The sequence below is a fragment of the Chroicocephalus ridibundus genome, chromosome 8 (assembly GCF_963924245.1).
Source record: "Chroicocephalus ridibundus chromosome 8, bChrRid1.1, whole genome shotgun sequence".
Taxonomy (NCBI): domain Eukaryota; kingdom Metazoa; phylum Chordata; class Aves; order Charadriiformes; family Laridae; genus Chroicocephalus; species Chroicocephalus ridibundus.
In genome coordinates, this window is record NC_086291.1 from 25,485,572 (window position 1) to 25,505,404 (window position 19,833).

The following is a 19,833-nucleotide window of genomic DNA, read 5'->3' on the forward strand; positions in this document are numbered from 1 at the left end:
AGTTGAATTGCAGCAATTTAGAGATTCTAATAAGCAGTTAGGAATAGAGCGAGACAGGTTTTTCCTAATGGGGCCTTTCTGCTGAAGAAATAACACCACACATCTTTTAAAATATTCAACCAGGTTCCTTCTGTAAGGATTCTTAACCTATAAAACTAAGCTCTCTCAGGTTGAAAGAGAACATTGAGCAGATTAATAGCCAGCTGTAAGATGCTAAACAGCAGCAGAAAAATTATTTTCTCAGAGAAGTTACCAGTGAAATCACAAAGGAAACTGCACTATTCAATATATATAAGGAAGCAATAAAGTTTCTTTACAATACAAGTTTATCCAAGACAACCAGCTCCAAATATGGCTGCAAAGCCTTGCAGATGATTCTCTTAGTTTTCTACCCTGGCACTCAGTACTAGCATCCCAAGGCCAGTGATCAGAAACTTAATGGGAAATAAACCCTCAAGACAGAGAATCATGATTTTTAAATTAGCTATTACCACACAGGAAAAAAAGATCTACAGAATACCAGTTAAGTTAAACTGATCAGTCAGTCACCATCAAAAAGAAAGCTAGACATTTTTAGGAAAAACATTTGAATGAAACAGAAAACAAATGTTCCCCTACTTGAGTCTACTGTGTGCGCATTGAATACCAAATAGCGCTCTGACCCCTCATTTTGAGGGGAACACAGGGGACCCAGAAAGCAAAGAGCAGAATAGCAATACCGAGAAGAGAGATACAATGTCTTCTGTATAAGAAGAGACTTGATAAACTATTGTTCTTCAGCTTAGGGGGAAAAAGAAAAAAAAAACAACAACAAAAAAAAATCAAACAAACAGTAAGGGATATATGCTGGCTTTGGTTTCGTCTAGTTAAGAGTCACATTTTTCTCCATTCTGATGCTAAAAAGCTCCCATTCTGCTCTTGAGGAAGTTCTAGAATTTGAAGTCTGCTCTATCAGACTACTAACCCATATTCTCCTACCTTCTTGCATAATCCTTTTTACAATATGTAAGAGGTTTGGGAATACTTAGATATCCGCACTTCCAAAATGTCCTTGTGATGTAATGAAGTACAGTGTTTTAACTTTGTAGATAACAATTCCAAATAGAAAATGAGCTTCTAATGGCATGAAGTCTAGTTAGAGGCCAGTAACTAGCAGCGTACCACAAGGGTCAATACTGGGTCCAATCCTGCTTAACATCTTCATTAACGATCTGTATGATAGGGCAAAACACACCCTCAGTAAGTTTGCTGATGACACAAAACTGAGAGGAATGGCTGATGCACCACAGGGATGCATGCCTCCAGAGGGACCTCCAGACAGGAACCTCATGCAGTTCAACAGGGGGAAGTGCAGAGCCCTGCTACGTGCACCAGTACATGCTGGGCGCTGACCTGCCAGAAAACAGCTTTGTAGACCAGACCCTGGGGGTCCTGATGAACACCAAGTTGAACATGAGCCAGCAATGTGCCCTTTTGGCAAAGAAGGCTAATGATGTCCTGGGCAGCATTAGGAACAGTGTTACCAGCAGGTCAAGGGAGGTGATCCTTCTCCTCTACTCAGCACTGGTGAGGTCACACCTGGAGTGCTGTGTCTGGTTGTGGGCCACCCATACATAGACATACTGGTGAGAGTCCAGCAAAGGGACACTAATGATCAGGGCACTGGAGCACCTCTCATATGAAGAAAGGCCAAGAGCGCTGGGAATGTTCACCCTAGAGAACAGAAGGTTCAGGAGAGATCCCTTCAATGTGTAGAAATACCTGAAGGGATGGCGTTAAGAAGACAGAGACAGGCTTTCTTCAGTGGTGCACACAAAGCAAGAAGCAATGGTCACAGACTGAAACACAGGAGGTTTTGTCTGAACTTCAGGAAACACTTTTTCCCTGTAAAGGTGACTGGGCACTGGCACAGGTTGCCCAGGGAGGTTGTGGAGTCTCCTTCCTTGGAGATATTCAAAAGCAGTCTGGATGCAGTCTTGGAAAACCTGCTCTAGGAGACTCTCCTTGAACAGGAGGGCTGATGACCTCCAGAGTTTCTTTCCAACCTCAACCATTCTGTGATTTTGTGAAATGGTGTTTTCGGACTAATTGGGACTAAGCCATTATACTCTTTGGCTAAATAGTCTCATGCTTCTCCATCAACAGTTTTCAGTGATTTAGGTAATGTAATTTGCTATGAGTATCAGCATATATTTATACAATATAATGACCAAGACAATTAGAAGATATTCACAGGTTTATCAATACCTGACACACAATTCTTCATAAATCATTACCTCACCTCTTGCTCACAACCTGCTGTATTTTCAATTTTAGTTCTTGCTTCTCCTAAACGTATCAGCAATTAGTACAGTAACCTCATTCATTGCTAGTTTTCACCATAAGCATGCTCCATTAGCAGAGAAATCCATAAGAATTAAAGTACGTATCTGGCTCACAGGAAAAACAATTTGTATTAACAAGACAAGAATGTCACTGAACGACTATTTTAATATTACTCTGGCAATATGACTATCAGAGCATGCCTGCTCCCCTTCACTCTTTATCCCTTGAAATGCAAAACAGTCAATATTCTGATGCAGGTCCAGCTCAGATCCACAAACCCAAAACCTTTTGTCTCAAGATCAAGAAAAATCAAACCACAAAAACCATGCTTAGTGCAGTAATTGATTTAAAAAAGAATAATGAGGCACAGATTATGAAAATGCTTGACAGTTAACCAAAGCTGAGAATAAACATTAGTTTCTTCTTTTGTAGAAAGCGTTTAGTTGATTACGGCAGCATTGCTTTGAGGCTGTCCTTAGTTTACCGCAGAGGAAACTGGATACCTGTAGATGAGCCCTATTACTTCGAACAGTAAAACCAGAAGCATACTTCACTAGCATGAATTCATAAACTGAATCTGTAGGTTAGAGTAATATTCCTAAAATTGAACCAGTCCTCAAAAAGTCAATTCCGTGAATTAGAAACAGGTATTCAAATACTCAGATAGATGAGGAAATACGAAACCTGTTTGTAGTCAGCAAACAGAAAATACAGGAAGGTTTCCCAGAAACACAGAAACCCTAATCCACTGTGTTCTATTTTCTCTTTAGTCAGGAAAGGAAATAACAACAACAATGGGGACCTTTTATGATATTCATAACATGAATTTTAAGTATTCTTTTTGTTTCAAAATTACAAATGCATCTTCTTAGAATATTTGTATGCATAGCTATACATTTGTCTTAAATTTCTAACTTGTTTGCCCTGCTATAAATGCATTGGTATAAAATGCTATTAAATCCAGATTTTTTTGTTATCACAATGCTATAATAAAAACACTGGAGCTACGGAAAGCTGGTTATTGTAAATTTATTAAGTTTCCCAAGGTAGAATTCACCTTGTTTTTTGTAAAATAAAGGGCACAAACTGACCTATCACTTATGCTGTTAACAAAAAAATTACAAAATTTAGGTTCCAACTTTGTAAAGAACTGTCCAGCATTTACTTTGGAATGGTCACCACACTAAATATTTTTAGGGTATTCCTCTACACACTCTTGCGCTCCCTTCAAAGAATTACCTCCTAAAAATGTCAAAAAGCAATATCCCGATATTATCTCTTATCAGATAGTCTTTATTCTTTGTTTCACACCATCAACATATATCCAAAGATTAAATTTCTTATGCATCTTCTTTCTAACAGAACTACAGCTCCTGTGAATTTCTCTTGCCTGGTTTCAACACATAATGGCACTAATTCACAGAGTCTCACCATCAGGAGGTATAAGAAGAAAACGTTGAAGGTAACAGTCTGAAATAAATATGGTAATTCTGATACGATTTTGAAACGTATAGTGCTTAACAGCTCACCATTTTTCAGGAAAACTGCCTTCATCTTTGCTTCCTACTCCCACTCCAACTCCAATCCCTCAAAGTTAGTAAAGCAGTAGGAGGCAAAAATATTTTCTATGTAATTATTTTCTATGAAATACAGGACTGATATTCAAATAATTTCAAGATCACCAGAATACGTTCTATCTGTTTACAGCTTCTTTGTCCCCATACGAAATAATGTTTTCTAATTTATCTCTTTTTAAGAAATCATAACATCTTCTCTTGAGTAACTGTTTTTATAAAAAAAAGAAAAGTACCTGTGGCTGAAATGGTGGAGCAGTAGGCCCCTGCATGCCTTGTGACTGTTCATCCATTCTATCACATAAAAGCGTCCCTTATGCCCTGAGAAGAGAAATACAGTTATTACATTGTAATTCAATCTGTATTTATTATCAGTGAACATCATCAGAGGAACTGAAGAATTCATTTTCTCATTCGCATGCTTGAATTTACTAACATTCAACTATTCCATCCCCGCACTGTTTTGGGAAGGAAGTTTTCTTATGTTTAGCTGTTCCATAAAATGAAATAAATCACTATACGCATCTGAACTTATTACTAAAAGATGTGCAGTAAACTACTTGAGCCAGACAAACGGCTATGTCTGATAAAAGTTGCATCATCCCATTATCCTTCAGAGGCACCAACCACTTGTTTAACTCCATAGATGTTTGCTGGCCAGTCCCTTAGACCTATGGGCAGCACGGGAAATAGCAGATCAGCAGAAGAGTTACAACAGCTGCACGCACACTCTCTACGTTGCATTAATTTATCTGGAGATTTTAGGGAGTATGCCAGAGTAGTTCCTTCTAAATAGAAAAAAGCTAAACGCGTACACTCATTACATTCTGTTAAGCTCGCTAAGAGGGCTTTGAGGTACGATATTAGGAGCACAGCCTCTATTCCCAACTATGAACCTCTCATATCCCACCAGTAAGATAGGAGGAAAGATGCCTGCCAGGTTCCCAGCATTGGAACACAAGGCTCTGACCAATAATAAGGGCTGCAAAATGTGCAGAATCAAATGCTCACGAGGCTTTTTTTCTCAGCGAAGCTAATCCTTTCTTAGGCTACATGGCGTTTTGTCGAGGGGGAGCAGGTGCACCACCCAGTTTTGGTGGTGCCTATGACAGCCATCCCTGTTCAGATGAAGACAGCAGAAAGTTTACCAGCAGCTTCAAATGCAAACAACGAAATGAGCTTTTATACAAATAGAAGGCAAACCCTGAACAACTTTTTTCATCACCCAAACATGAAGTGTCTCTGCCTGGTCAAACCTGCCAAGGCCTTCAGAGGAACAAGTGTCATGTGTCTGACTGGAAACCTATTCTTGCTTTTTAATTTATTTTTTACTTATTTATTTTCTTATTTCCCGCTCCAAATCCTGAAAGTTCTAGAGATGGCTTGACATAAAACGCTCTTTCAATACCTCGTAGTCTTTAATATTAGGAAATTTCCTATGATAAATTTATTCTGATAAATCTACATACTGATAAATCTAAATACTACAAACATCCTTCTGCACAGAGCTACTTATGTTTCACAAACCTTGCTTTAGAATCAGTAGGTAAAAATTTCTCAAACAGCATTTAATTTAAGTTCAGCATAGAATCACAGGATTATTTAGATTGGAAAGGACCTTTAAGATCATCAAGTCCAACTATTAACCTAACACTGACGAGTCCACCAAAATAGAAGCATGAAAGTATACAACCCACTGTCTCTGTTAAAGCACACACAAAATAAAGCCTCCTAGTAATTTCTTTAGATAATATTAAGAAGGTTAGAAATATCTCTCAGCAGAAAGCAGCAAGCCTTAGAAATGTTTTTCAAAGCCCATTACTTGAGAAACTTTACCAAATAGTTTGCGTTCACATTACTGCTGTCATTCTTACAGCATCGTTGCGATAACATTACTAACAGATAAAATAATCACAAAGCACCTTTGCAAAGTTTCTCAATATACTGCCTTAGTGTACTAAACAGTGGATTAGATACACAAACCAAATCATTAGCGATTTGCTTCTACTCTCCCGTTCAAAGCAGTCATCCAATGCCATTCCAGAACCATTAGCTATTCATAACACCAAACTACAGCCATCCTCCGGAGCGACTAAAGGTCCCCACGGCTTTGCCTTCCTATCCTTAGTACTCCCATATAAAGCATAGTTTGGGACTTTCTGTTGTTTTGTCTGAGAATTAGCTGTAATTAATCCAAAGATAAAAGACATCTGAAAAAGCAACTTCAGGCAGCTCAAGATTAAAAATTAAATTATCAAACTGAGGCAAGAGGCAGAGAAGAGGAGGTATAAATTGCAAAAATTTCTAAGACTATCAGAATGAGCGTGGTGAGAAAGGGGGAAACAGTTGGTGGCTACCTGCTGCACACACACACATACCCCCCACTGGCACGGCAATCTTTTAGCCAGCCCTAGAACAACAGTATGGACAATTCTTGCAAGTTCTACAATGTCTGCCATACAACCTCCCCAAGGCAAGAAATCATAACACAAGAGGCACTGAAAATTAAACTGTTGTCACAAGACTGCACCTAAGTTATCCAGTTAGATTCACGGTGGTTTATGCAACTGTGCCAAATTCTAAGGGAGGAATGCTTGGCAATCTTAAGGAGTCTTCTCCTAATTTCTTGCTGTAAAGATCTTTCTATCACTGCCAATAATACAATAATTATTTTCTAAAGTGGTACTTTGAAGAGCCTTTATAAGAATTTTAATCTTTTCTATACCATCAATATTTCTACTGAAACTTTTGTGATGTGTTTTACCAATGTGTTTACATATTGAAGATTGCTGACCATGTAACGCACCAACAGATAATTCCTATCAGTCACAAACACTTATTTCAAAATCCTCAGGGAAAATAAATACAAAACTCTTAACCTCTACTGAATAAGTAGAGGATCACATTCACAAGCCCTCATGTTCACAAGCCCTGGTCCTCATGGGGGATTTCAACCAGCCTGATATCTGTTGGAGGGACAACACAGCAGGGAAAAAGCAATCCAGGATGTTCCTGGAGTGTGTTGATGATAACTTCCTTCTCCAAGTAACAGAGGAGCCAACAAGGAGAGGAGCTATGCTGCACCTTGTTCTCACCAACAAGGAGGGGCTGGTGGGGAATGTGAAGCCCAAGGGCAGCCTTGGCTGCAGTGACCATGAGATGGTGGAGATCAAGACCCTTAGGGTAGCAAAGAGGGCACACAGCAGCTCACTACCCTGGACTTCAGGAGAGCAGACTTTGGCCTCAGGGATCTGCTTGGTAAAGTACCATGGGGTAAAACCCCAGAGGGAAGAGGGGCCCAAGAATGATGGTTAATATTCAAGGACCTCCTCCTTCAAGTTCAGAAACAATGCATCCCTACAAAGAGGGGATCAAGAAAAAATGTCAGGAAGCCTGCATGGATGAGCAATGAGCTCCTGGACAAACTCAAAAAGGAAGCCTACAGAGGGTGGAAGCAAGGACAGATAGCCTGGAAGAAATACAGAGAAATTGTCTGAGCAGACAGGAATCAGGTTAGGCAAGCTAAAGCCCTGATAAAGTTAAATCTAGCCAGGGACGTTAAGGGCAACAAGAAAAGCTTCTGCGGGTACATTGGTGAGAAAAGGAAGAGCAAGGAAAATGCAGGCCATCTCCAGAAGGAAACAGGAGACCTTGTTACCCGGGATATGGAGAAGGCTGAGGTATTCAATGACTTTTTTGCCCCAGTCTTCACTGGCAAGTGCTCAGCCACACTGCCCAAGTCGCAGAAGGCAAAGGGACTGGGAGAATGAGGAACCGCCCACTGTAAGAGATCAGATTCAACACCATCTAAGGAACCTGAAGGTGCACAAGTCCATGGGACCTGATGAGATGCATCCGCGGGTCCTGAGGGAACTGGCAGAAGTTGCTAAGCCACTATCCATCATATTTGATAAGTCGTGGCAGTCTGGTGAAGTTCCTGCTAACTGTAAAAGGGGAAACATAACACCTATTTTCAAAAAGGGAAAAAAGGAAGACCCGGGGAACTACAGGTCAGTCTCACCCTTGTGCCTGGAAAGATCATGGAGCAGTTCTTCCTGGAAACTATGCTAAGGCACATGGAAAATAAGGAAGTGACTGGTGACAGTCAACATGGTTTCACTAAGGGCAAATCATGTCTGACAAATTTGGTGGCCTTCTACGATGGGATTACAGTATTGGTCAATAAGGGAAGAGCAACTGACATCATCTACCTGGACTTGTGCAAAGCATTTGACACTGCCCCACACGACATCCTTATCTGTACATTAGAGTGACATGAATTTGACGGATGGACCACTTGGTGGATAAGGAATTGGCTGGATGGCCACGCTCAAAGAGTTGCGGTCAACAGCTCGATGCCCAAGTGGAGACCAGTGATGAGTGGCATTCCTCAAGGGTTGGCTTTGGGACTAGCACTATTTAACTTCTTTGTGCACCCTCAGCAAGTTTGCCAGCGACAACAAGCTGTATGGTGTTGTCAACACACTGGAGGGAAGGGAGGGACCTGGACAGGCTCGAGAGGTGGACCTGTGCAAACCTTATGAAGTTCAACCAGGCCAAGTGCAAGGTCCCACACACGGGTTGGGGTAATCCCAAGCACAAACACACGCTGGGTAGAGAATGGATTGAGAGCAGCCCTGAGGAGAGGGACTTGGGGGTGCTGGTTGATGAGAAGCTCAACATGAGCCAGCAATGTGCGCTTGCAGCCCAGAAAGCCAACCCTGGGCTCACCAAAAGAAGCATGACCAACAGGTCGAGGGAGGTGATTCTGCCCCTCTCTGGAGAGACCCCACCTGGAGTACTGCACGCAGCTCTGGGGCCCCCAACAAAAGAAGGACATGGACCTGCTGGACTGAGTCCAGAGGAGGGCCACAAAGACAATCACAGGGCTGGAGCACCTCTCCTATGAAGACAGGCTGAGAGAGCTGGGGTTAATCAGCCTGGAGAAGAGAAGGCTCCAGGGAGACCTTATAGCAGCCTCCCAGTACCTAAAGGGGGCCTACAGGAAAGATGGGGAGGGACTCTTTATCAGGGACTGTAATGATAGGACGAGGGGTAACAGTTTTAAACTGAAAGAGGGTAGACTTAGATTAGATATTAGGAAGAAATTATTTCCTGTGAGGGTGGTGAGACACTGGAACAGATTGTCCAGGGAAGCTGTGGATGCCCCATCCCTGGAAGTGTTCAAGGCCAGGCTGGATGGGGCTTTGAGCAGCCTGGTCTAGTGGGAGGTGTCCCTGCCCAGGGCAGGGGAGTTGGAACTAGATGATCTTTAAGGTCCCTTCCAACTCAAACCATTTTATGATTCTGTTGCAGATATTTATCCAAGACTAATGAAGTCTAAGCTGAAATGCTTAGATGATGTATGTTGATTCAGGTACTATATAACCCACTCATCTTATCTGAACAGTCAGAGACACTGTGTTTGGAAGGAAGTGTTTGGGAATTTGTCTCTTTTTTTTTTTTTGTCTTTTTAGTTTGAGGAAAGAGTAGAAAAGGGAGAATTCATATCATTACCACTGCCAGTGCCTCTGTCCTCTGTGGTTTGTTTTTAAAATAAAAGCAAGCAAACTAGAGAGGTAACAAATATGTTCAAGCATAGGAAGCATGGGAAAATTTATTCACTTGCAGATTTGTTGTTACTTTTGCTGAAGAAAGGCAAAAATCAGTATTTTCTGTCCATATATGGAAGTCCTTTTATTTTTTTAACTTGTTTTTGTATTTGAAGGCTGCGTGATAGAATCACATTTTAGAGTAATTTGGCGTTTTGATCATACAAAATGCCAAGGTGCCAAGGATGCAAAAAAATGCCAAGGATGTAAAATTAATCTTTTGTACTGTTTGTCAACATAAGCAAGAAATAGATTTTGCTGCTTGAAGACTGTTTTCACAGTAAGGCATGCCTTTCACCTTGATAATAAACTCCAGAGGTCAAAACACAGTGGTATAATATTTATCATCTTGAAATTTAAATTGAGACAATAATTACTACTCTTCCAAACATGGTTTTCACGTTCTAATTTATGGTGAAAACACACTAAAAATACTGCCAAAGAGTCATTGCTCGTTTAAAACTGAAAAGCAAATACAAAACACATTTAAATGGGACATGTCTATCACGTCTTTAAATAAGTAATTTGATGACCTTTTCTGCAAATCCATCACCATGATATACATTGGTTCATGGAAAACAGACAACAAATGAAGCGAGAGGTGAGCTAACTAAACCATCACCACCCAAAACTTCCAAAGTGCCAAACACAACTAATGTTTTTAAATGCTCTAACACTGATCACGTAAGGAGGAAAGGACTTCTTGTCTTCACCATACCACTTGCAAAGATAGGAACAGTGAAAGGCTCTCTGAATCATTTAACTTGCAAAGATGACTTCCATCATTTTGAAGACAAAAATCATTTGGATTCAGACCAACCTGTACACAACAGTGATCACAGGAACATAAGCATAACACTAAGCCTTATACTTATGGTTACTAATACTTGGCAGGTATGAGAAGACTTTTGGTTAATTACTAATGCTTTAAATCTTTATCTTTTTCAGTTGATCAAAACAGTAGGTGCCACCTAAACATAAATGATGCAGGAAGAAGTACCTAGGGATACAGACAACATAACCCATTTTTCATTTGATATTCCAATTGCATAGCAACGCCCTTAATTTACACTATTTACTCCATGCATTGAGTTCACCATACAGCAAAAGGAAGTTAAGCCCTCATCAGTAAGTTACCTTATCAAACTGTAACTGCCTGAACTGGAAATAACACCTTTTCCTTTCTTCAGGAAGGAAGACAGGCCTCACTTCCTTAGTGGCCACCTGTCAAAAGCTCTCCGAAATCTGCCCACGCATCTAAAGATCACACAAAGCAGCCCAAAATGCAAGGGCACATTCCTACACCCCAACAGACAGAAGCTCAGGTCCCACAATCAGCACTCAGCTTTCCAGTTGGTTTCCACCAGCCTGCTAGAGGAGAGGTGAGACAGCCCATGACTCTAGTGAAATCAGAGCAGAGGACCTACTCCTGGAAGGGAACCAGAGCTCACTGCTGAAATTTCACTGGAATATATTTTAAAATAACATTTTTAAAAGAAAAAAAAAAGATATCTGTGAAAAACCTGAAATCCTTGTGACTTCAGGTCTTGCAACTAAGTCTTTATAAACATGGCCAAATTATTTCAGGAGAAAAAGCTTAAATGCACTGCCTAATCACACGAAACATGCTTTTTAAACACCATTTTCATAGCTCAAAGTCCATAAGCCATCCACATTGAAATACATTTCACGGTATTCAGGCAATAATGTTATTGCTTTAACAGATGACTTCTACAACAACAAAAAAATACAATGTCTTCCTGTAGAAAACATCATTAATAGTCTCAATGAAACATGGTTTCCATTAGCTACATGCTATACACTATTGTTTGTTAATTTTGGATCTTAAGTGGGGACACTCGATAGTCAATGTCAAACAGCTATATTTTTAAAAAGTATATACTTAAAAGACTATTCAGAGTGTTACAGTTCTGTTGAGAATCTGAACATCTCAGTCTTTTTTTTTTTCCTGACACTCCACGTAATTGCTAACACAGAGAAACACCAAGTTACACTGTTCACAATGTACTGATCCGGCACACGGTCACTTTAGTTGCTGTTCACAAAGGACGGAATGTACTATGTTTACTTCTGGATTACACCATCAATTAAGGCATGTATTTTTAGTTTTTACTATAACCATTACTCTGTTTTAGCTTAGAGCAGAGGCCCTCCAGAAACAACTATCCATTTAACACTGTACATACTCCTTACTTTTTGGTGTCAACAAGTTTAGATTCTTCCGCAACTAACGCACATTTAAAATGACAGATTTTTAGATCCCTAAATTTTTCAACTATCTCTGCTAACCAAATTCAAAGATAAGGATCATCCTCAGCTGAGAAAAGAAAAACATATATATACACACACATTAATACTAGTTCCCATATAAGAATACAGGCTACAGGAATATTATTGTTTGTTTACATCACATGCGGTCTCTCAGCTACCCAAAAGCACAATTTAAACCTAGATAAAACATTCAAATACTCATCCTGGTTGAAACTTTAAAAAAAGAAAAACAAAACACAAAACAACAGTGCTCTGGAAACAAGGGTTTAGATTTCTAAATGCCTTACTGAATATCCAAAACAAAACGTAACACACAATTGCCCATCCCACCACGCGGGTGCTAATCCCAGCAGTTTATGCCAGGGAGCCCAGGCATGCTGGTCTGATTCCAGCTCTGCTCTCCAACATAACGGCAACTCTCAGCTCCCCCATGAAAGCCACGTACCTTTTGGGAGGAGACAAACTTTAGACCTTTTTTCCTTTGCTAACGCAGCAACAACAGCTTGGCCCTTAAACCTGATGCGAGCAGGTTAAGAAACAGGCATCCTGCTTTATAAAATATACTGCCTTAACAGTCATTTGTTACCTCTTTTAAGGAAAAAAGCTTAGCTGTTTGGAGGGAACTGGCTTCCTGGTCAAACCCGGCCCACACTTTGTCAGGTCACTCTTCAGCACCCACTTAACACTGGCAGCCAGGGTGCAAGCTGCAGGTTATGAATTTTCAAAGTGATTTCAAAAACAGAGGCTCAGGACTCACTCAGGGAAGATCCTGGATGAAGCCAGAGAATGTCAACAGCTGTAAACTGAGCATCCTGACTTTATCGTTCACATTACATTAAATGACAGCACAGCTATGTGTTTTTTAAATAAATGGAAAGTCAGAAGTCATGTCCAGTATAGCAAACTAACCTGAAATCTAAATCTATCATAATTCTCTAACATTAAAATGTAATTTTTTCCTGGTGCTCTGCATAAACCATCGAAGAGGAGAAACGCTTATGTTTTGATGTCATAATAGAAACATTTTACTTGCAAAGTGAAAGTCCCTTCAGTTTCATAGATAATATTTTTCATGCATTTCTAAAGACTGGGAAATACTTAAAACACAACAGTCCCCATGCAGTACCCCAAAAGAACTCAGACATGTCCACAGCCTTTATACACTTCCTGTACCGAACAGCTTCAAAAAGCACAAGAAAAACAACACCCCTAGCAGTTTGCCTAAAACTCTGCTCTCTCACTTCAAATTTATTTTGTTGTGGTCCCCCCATCCACCCATCCTGGAATGTAACTGGAAAGATGAAACTTACTCGGGTTGTAGTTTAAGTGCTAAAACACATTTCAAGAAGTTATTCAGCCAGCTTCATACCACTGGCTTTCCAAACTCATACTTAATATGGGTATATTTAACGCTAGTGGCAAGAGGTTCTAATTGAAAAAAGCAAATTCCCAAATAATAGGAAAGACAGCACAGGACATAAGCAGTGTCTTTTCGGTAAATTATTCCTGATTAACTTAGACCATTAAGATGAAATCTGGCCAAATACACCCATAGGCCATCCATTCATAAAGTTACACGCTCAGCTTAAAGACAGCATTAGAAATGATGAAATAATGCTGAAACACTTTAAATATTTAGAAATAATAGCCAATCAATGCATTTCCACTACACTCCATGATCTGTGACTGGTCATGCTCCTGCCCAGCCCACATTGTCCATTTCCCAAAAATACTAAACTTTTTATTGGTCTGCTGTTAATCACAAATTACAAGAAACATACAATCCACAATGTAATGTAGTCAATAAAATGTTACAGTGAGCCATTTAATTTATAGTGTACTGCAATGTTGCTGATTATTTAAACTACCAATTTATTCAATGAACAAGTATTTTATATATGCCAAATAATTACCACACTAGCTTATTATATGCCAAATAATTACCACACTAATTTATTTTTCTCACTCCATGAATAGCTGTTAGATATATACATTAATAAAGCAAAGCACATTTAAGTTGCTACTCATTTGAACTCTGCCAAGACAAGACCTTAATTGGCAAGGGACAAAGTAAACTCAAGACTGGAAGACGAAGTTAATCATTAGCACAGTAAAATCTGTCATTCATCCCAATTAGTATACATGCATATATATACGCACACACGTTAAATCACTGAAAGTGACCGAATATAGATGTATATACAAAAGTAGAATTAGTCTTTATTTTAGAAACAGCTTCTAAAGGCCTTTAATTTTTTAATATACTACCAGATCAATATTCCCTGCTGGATGCAGGACATTCATCCCCCTGGTAGGGGCAGCCTCGAACACGGACAACACAAATTCTCAGCACTTGTTAATATAAAAGTAGTATCATCTATCTATATGGTAATAACTAATACTTTTTTTCAAGTATTTTTCAAGAAATTTATGTCCAAATTCCCTACTGATGGGCAGTCCAGTCAAAGTTAGTTACGCCGGGTTAGTTAAGCTGGTTTTAGCAAGAGCAGAAGTAACCATACACAAATAAAATCTACTTACAAAGAAGTAAGGGAAAACGCTAAGAGTTCATAGGCAATTTTCTCATCCATCCGTCCCAATTTATCAAGCGTATTTTCATTCCAACCCTGAAAACACAGGTGCCAGTCACCGTCATTCGCCAGCTACCAAGAGTCTGCTCTGTCAGTGCTGTCTGACTAGAAGGTGAAAGTCCAAGCTCTCCTGCTTCACAAGTCCGCTCCCCTTCCTCTCCATTCATTTGCACAATGTAAAAAGCTATATTTTGTTTAGTTTTGCCTCTCCATTTCAATTATGTCACTCAAGTAGATTGCTTATCTTGCAAGGTGCTCCCAAAGGGTTCTACATGCACCAACTTGCCCTTTTTTGAACTGTTGGTTATTTCATACAAACTGAAGAACCAGGAACTGAAACTGCCTGGGCACTTTCTAGGTAGCAGCTTCTACATTTTCATTTAACTTCTGTTCACCTGGACAGAAATTTCATAGCCTATTTCTTCACCCTGAGCAGCCAGTTATAAATGATACACTTAATTACCTGCAAAACTTTTCACTGTGACATGATCATGATTCACATACGGCATCTAACCACAACACTATTAACAGAGCAAATCCTCTGCCCACACCACACTCTGTTGTGCTGCCACCTCGGCAAGGATGTAGTCTTAAGACAGTGTGGACCGATTACATGATGCTGCTGCTTCATCTGCCTTCAGCCATGCCTTCCAGACCCTGTTCTTCCCAGTGGCATTCCCATGGCTACCCAGGCTCTTGGTAAGGTAATTGAAACTAGCTGAACACTAATCCCAACAAAAAGTCACTTCCTTTGAGTTCGGTTCCCTGAGTCATTCCATTGCAGAGACAAGGACAGACCACGATGGCAAAGACAGAGGAAAAGACATAGCTGGGGGTAGAGCAGCCCCAACTTAGATCAGTTAAATCAGTTGTCAAAGTACATCTCTAACATGAAATTATACAAGCCAATCTAATAGCTCAGTGACACCAACGTCCTGATTCCGGCAGGGATAGGAATTCTCACAAGTTCTGTTAAACTGCCTTTATCTCAATCCACAAGCTTTGCCTTTTTCTTCCAATTCTCCCCCTATCCCAACAGTGGGGGGGGGTTAGAGAGCAGCCACATGGGTCTTTGTTGCTCCATTATCACAAGATATTGCTGCCCAGCTAGAAAATCTGGTTGTAAAAGTACGCCACGTAGATACCCCATACCCAAGAGCTGGGCCACTGAGGAACATCAAAACAATCAGCAGGTGGATCGGGCTGCTAAGACTGAAGTGTCTCAGGTGGATCTAGACTGACAATGGGTGGTAGGACCTTATAAGGTCCAATGTGTACCGCATGGGAGTTTGGTTCTGGGCAAAAATGGACAATAAAGCAAGTTGTATGATGTTAACTGCTAAATAACCCTGCCACTGTATGTCATCACTACAAGAACCATTATATGCTATACCAACGGTACTACAGTAAGAATCACCCAAACTACTGATGGATGGACTTTGATGAAACGGAGTAAAGTGCAGCAGTGACGGGACCAGAGCAACTTCAGGGATGGTTTTAAATGCATGTGTAAAAATAAATTATTCATAAAGAGATACTGAAGGAGTTTACTAAAAATGTAAACAGATGAGCTTCACACAGGAGTTAAAGATGCAGGACAAATTAAAAGGCTGGAAGCATCGTCAGATAAACCTGTTATTGCTAGGCACAGGGGAAAAAACACCCAGTTTGGAAGGCTGGCTGCGTACAACTCCGCCACAGCCATGGCTGACAACATCCACATTGCTACAGGTGAAGTAGAACACACTTAACAACAAATGCCACATAACCCTTAAAGAAATGTCTAATTATCTTAGAAACCAGTGCAGGACAACACCTTGTGATATCACACTGCACATGTTAGACGCACATTCACAAGCTGAAAAAAAACACATCTGTAGTAAGTAGTTTATAATCTGTGCTACCCCGAAGATGATAAACATCAATGAAGCACTATACAGAATCAGAAAAGCAACACCAGCCGTATTTAACAGGCTTTCTATGATCCTCTAACTAGTGTGACCTTTTAATCCTGGAACCATGCATGACAGTAGCGAGTAATCCAGGATCCCTGGGTCCAGACGCAAAGCAGCTAGCAGCCAGCACACTCACTTCAGAAGCAGGCCAACACTCAAGTTCACAGCCATTTCTATGTTTTACATTAAACTACCACTGCCTAAAACACACAAGATCCATTCCCATTTTTGGAGTACCCTCAATGACAAGCTGTACATTAAGTGCTCTGTTTGCAGGCTGCTCCTCTTCTGAAGTCCTACTTATCTCCATGAACTTCACAAGCAGCCCACATACCTAACACACAGTTCTGAATTTCAGTCAGGGCAAGTACTGGAAGTTCACTGCTGCAAAGAGAACTCCTTTTTTGGATCTGCTCTCTGATGAGGACTAAAAGGGTACAGAAGAAGGGCCTCTACAGGACAGAATGCTATGCATTTTCCCAACACAAGTTTTTTACTTATTTTAGAATGAACTTTAAGTTCACCTGTGATATTTTTGCCTTCCAGCTTTCAAGGAATCAATAATCTTGTAAAGTTTATATGCTGACAACAGAACATTAAAATGAACTGAAAAAGACTGGTTCATCAACACTTCACTGCACCTCACTCAAACCTCTCCCAAAGATTTCAGCAAGGATCTAATCTACAAGCTCTGCATGTACTTTTATGACACTGTAATTAATCTGGTCCAACACAGACCTAGCTATTAAAAAAGAGAGCAATAACTTTGTTATAAATCACTCCAAGTAGATTAAAGCAAAGAGGCTTGAATGAAAACTCCCAAACGCCAGACGATGCAAACAGTCTATTCACTTCGCCACCTATAATCAACAGCGAGAAGTCACTAATATCACAAGACTAACTATATGCAATCAGGCTTTAACATGATTGTTCACAGTATTTTCTTACTGATTCCTCTTTTTAATGCCTTGTTTAAAATTTTATAACTAATTCCCTTACATAAGTATGTGTTCTGTTTGCCCAACAGGGAATAATGGCACTTCAAATATACTGCTTATTTTGTAGCTACAGAAATCACGACTGAATCAGTTATGTTTCACATGCCAGAGACAAACGCACAGGATTATCTTCACCAGAGAAGCAACTAATTTTAATAGCATTGCATCTCTTCAGCTCTTTTAACCAACCTGACAGGAAGAATAATTTTAATACTTACTAAAAAGAAAACAAGTAGCGATACTGTACTTCTCTCTAACGGCTGAGTTCCTTCCCATACGGCCAGGGGGATCAAGTAGTGATAAATACAGCAAATCAGTGCTCTAAAGGCTGCCCTTATGACCACTTCAGTATTTTCATCTCTGTTGCAAAGCACATGGAACGTAGCTAAACCAAAAAAAATTTCTGGAAATTCACCAGTTAACTCCCGTGACTATATATGGTATTAACCTGCACAAGATAATCCCCCTCTCTCCACATCATTCCTAAGCACTGCTCCTAGGGAATCAGGAAGGATTTTTGGATAAGTCCCAGGTAACCAAAAAAACTCCCTTGGAGGCAGAGAAGAAGTTATTGCATTTGACTTTTCCCAGGAGACTTTTCAAGGTAACGTGAACTCATCCATCCAGCACAGATGTTTGGAACAATGTCAAACTCCAGAAAGCAACAAGGCATCAATGGCAATAGAACTGATGGTAGGGATAGTGTAAATGCAGGATATCGCACCAAGTTTATTAAACATGGGGTTGTTTTGGTTTTTTTTTTTACATCCAGGAACAAATTGCCTCACCAAATTCTCTCTGGTGACAAATACACTGAACTATGTTTTGTGCAACTGAGCTCAACTCTGTTGCACAGGAGAAAAATGTACGGGTGGGCTGTTTGGCTCTATTTTACAATTCAGAAGATACCACCACAGGTCACAGTAAAATGAGCAACTGACTTCTGTGCTCTGTGTTTCATTTGAGTTTCTCATAGATTCACAGGCCTTCAGACGAACTCTAGTGTTAAGAGTTTTTTTCTCCTTTAGAAAAAAGTTTCTATGGTATGGATGAGATTCTACTTGTCTAATTATCATAGTCAATCAAAAAAGGATTTTTAGTTGGCTAGAATTCCTTGATTTGTTCTCAAATTATTTTTTTACTCCAATGACTAATTGGTATGTTGAATACAGGATGTCTATGATAAAGGCACTATCTCTACCCTCACAGTGAAAAACTCTGTGTGCTTTGAGAAGTCATCTACCCAAACACCAGATATTTACAAATATAGTATCTTCATGTTTTGAAATTAAAGAATAAGTGTTCTAATAAATTCTTTTTTCCAGTATCAAAAAGGAAAAAAAAAGCAAACAAAGCTGGAGGGCTTTAAATTCTTACTTTAAAGCTGTCAGACATTGCTTGTAAGTTTCCCTCTTTCCACAACACGAAAGTTTTCCTTCCTCTGCCTGAGTTTTTCATAGCCCACGAACTAATGATTGTTTCCTACTGCATTTTAGACCGTGTCCAAAATTTCAAATACAGACATTTCTACAGCACTGCAACACTGAGTGGTCTCCTAGACAGCCTTGAAAGTAAAATATTTTTAACTTCATTCTTCCTTATTTAGTGGAGCTGCAAATATCCACTTGACATCTAATCGTCCAAAGTGCCTACCTTACAGATTAACATATCATTCACTGTAACTTCTGCATCTCAAGCTTGTAATACAACTTTATACAGGAAACACACTCAGTACCTTCAGCAAAATTACTATGCACGTATCGCATTTCCTGAGATGCGATGCTGCCACTGCAATCTGAGAAAACGCTATCACCTCAAAGGTGACAAAAGCTTACCATTCAGTTGGTGCCAGAAGTGAAAAAAATTAGGTGTTTTCCAATATTAAGATTCAAGTGTCCGTGTGATTTAACACACACACCCCCCTCATCATCTTTTATCCTAAGTAGGTTTAACACCCTAAGTAGTTTTACCCTGCAAGAAGTGACGCTCCTCACAAAACGTAGAGCAAAACAAAGCACATTCCACCCCAAGAACAACATTCTGAACTTTTGAACCCTAAAGCGAAGCAGGTATAGTTCGCTCGGACACAAAATGGAATTCAGGGCCAACACTAGTACAACCGCGATCGGGTACTACGTAAGGTAGAGAAGCGGGTCAGGGAAGATGTAGAAAAAACCCCAGGAGGCGGAGGATGCCTCACTCTCACTCCCAGCGTTTCCCACTAGGCCTCAGCTCCTCCCGGCCTCCTGCAGCGCCTGGCCCTGGCGCTGCCGCTGCGGGAGCCCCACCGAGGGGTGCGGCAAGGCGAAACCCGGCAGCCGCGGGAGGCTGGGAAGCGCAGAGACGAGGAAACGCTGGCACCTGCAAGGGGGGCCCTCGGGGCCAGGCACCCCCTCTGTCCCCCGGCCTCCCCCGGGCGCTGCCGGGGCGGGAGGGAGCGGGGCAGCGGCTGCAGGCTCCCGCCCGGGACCGGGCTCTCTCCGCTG

The 19,833-nt window shown here is 40.5% G+C and overlaps 1 protein-coding gene across 5 annotated transcripts in view; it reads right to left on the reverse strand.

Annotated features, from left to right (window-relative positions):
• Positions 1–19,833, reverse strand: part of NEK7 (NIMA related kinase 7) — a 74,890-nt gene that overhangs the window by 54,095 nt on the left and 962 nt on the right. For 4 of the 5 annotated variants that reach the window (XR_010072333.1, XM_063344736.1, XM_063344733.1 and 1 more), the window contains exon 2: positions 4,136–4,220. Coding sequence is in view for 4 of the 5 variants with exons in the window: in XM_063344736.1 (XP_063200806.1) it covers positions 4,136–4,192 (57 nt within the window). In the remaining variant the exon portion in view is untranslated. Of the gene's footprint in view, positions 1–4,135; positions 4,221–14,344; positions 14,477–19,833 lie in introns of those variants that run through there. The other variant, XM_063344735.1, reaches the window with a different exon arrangement.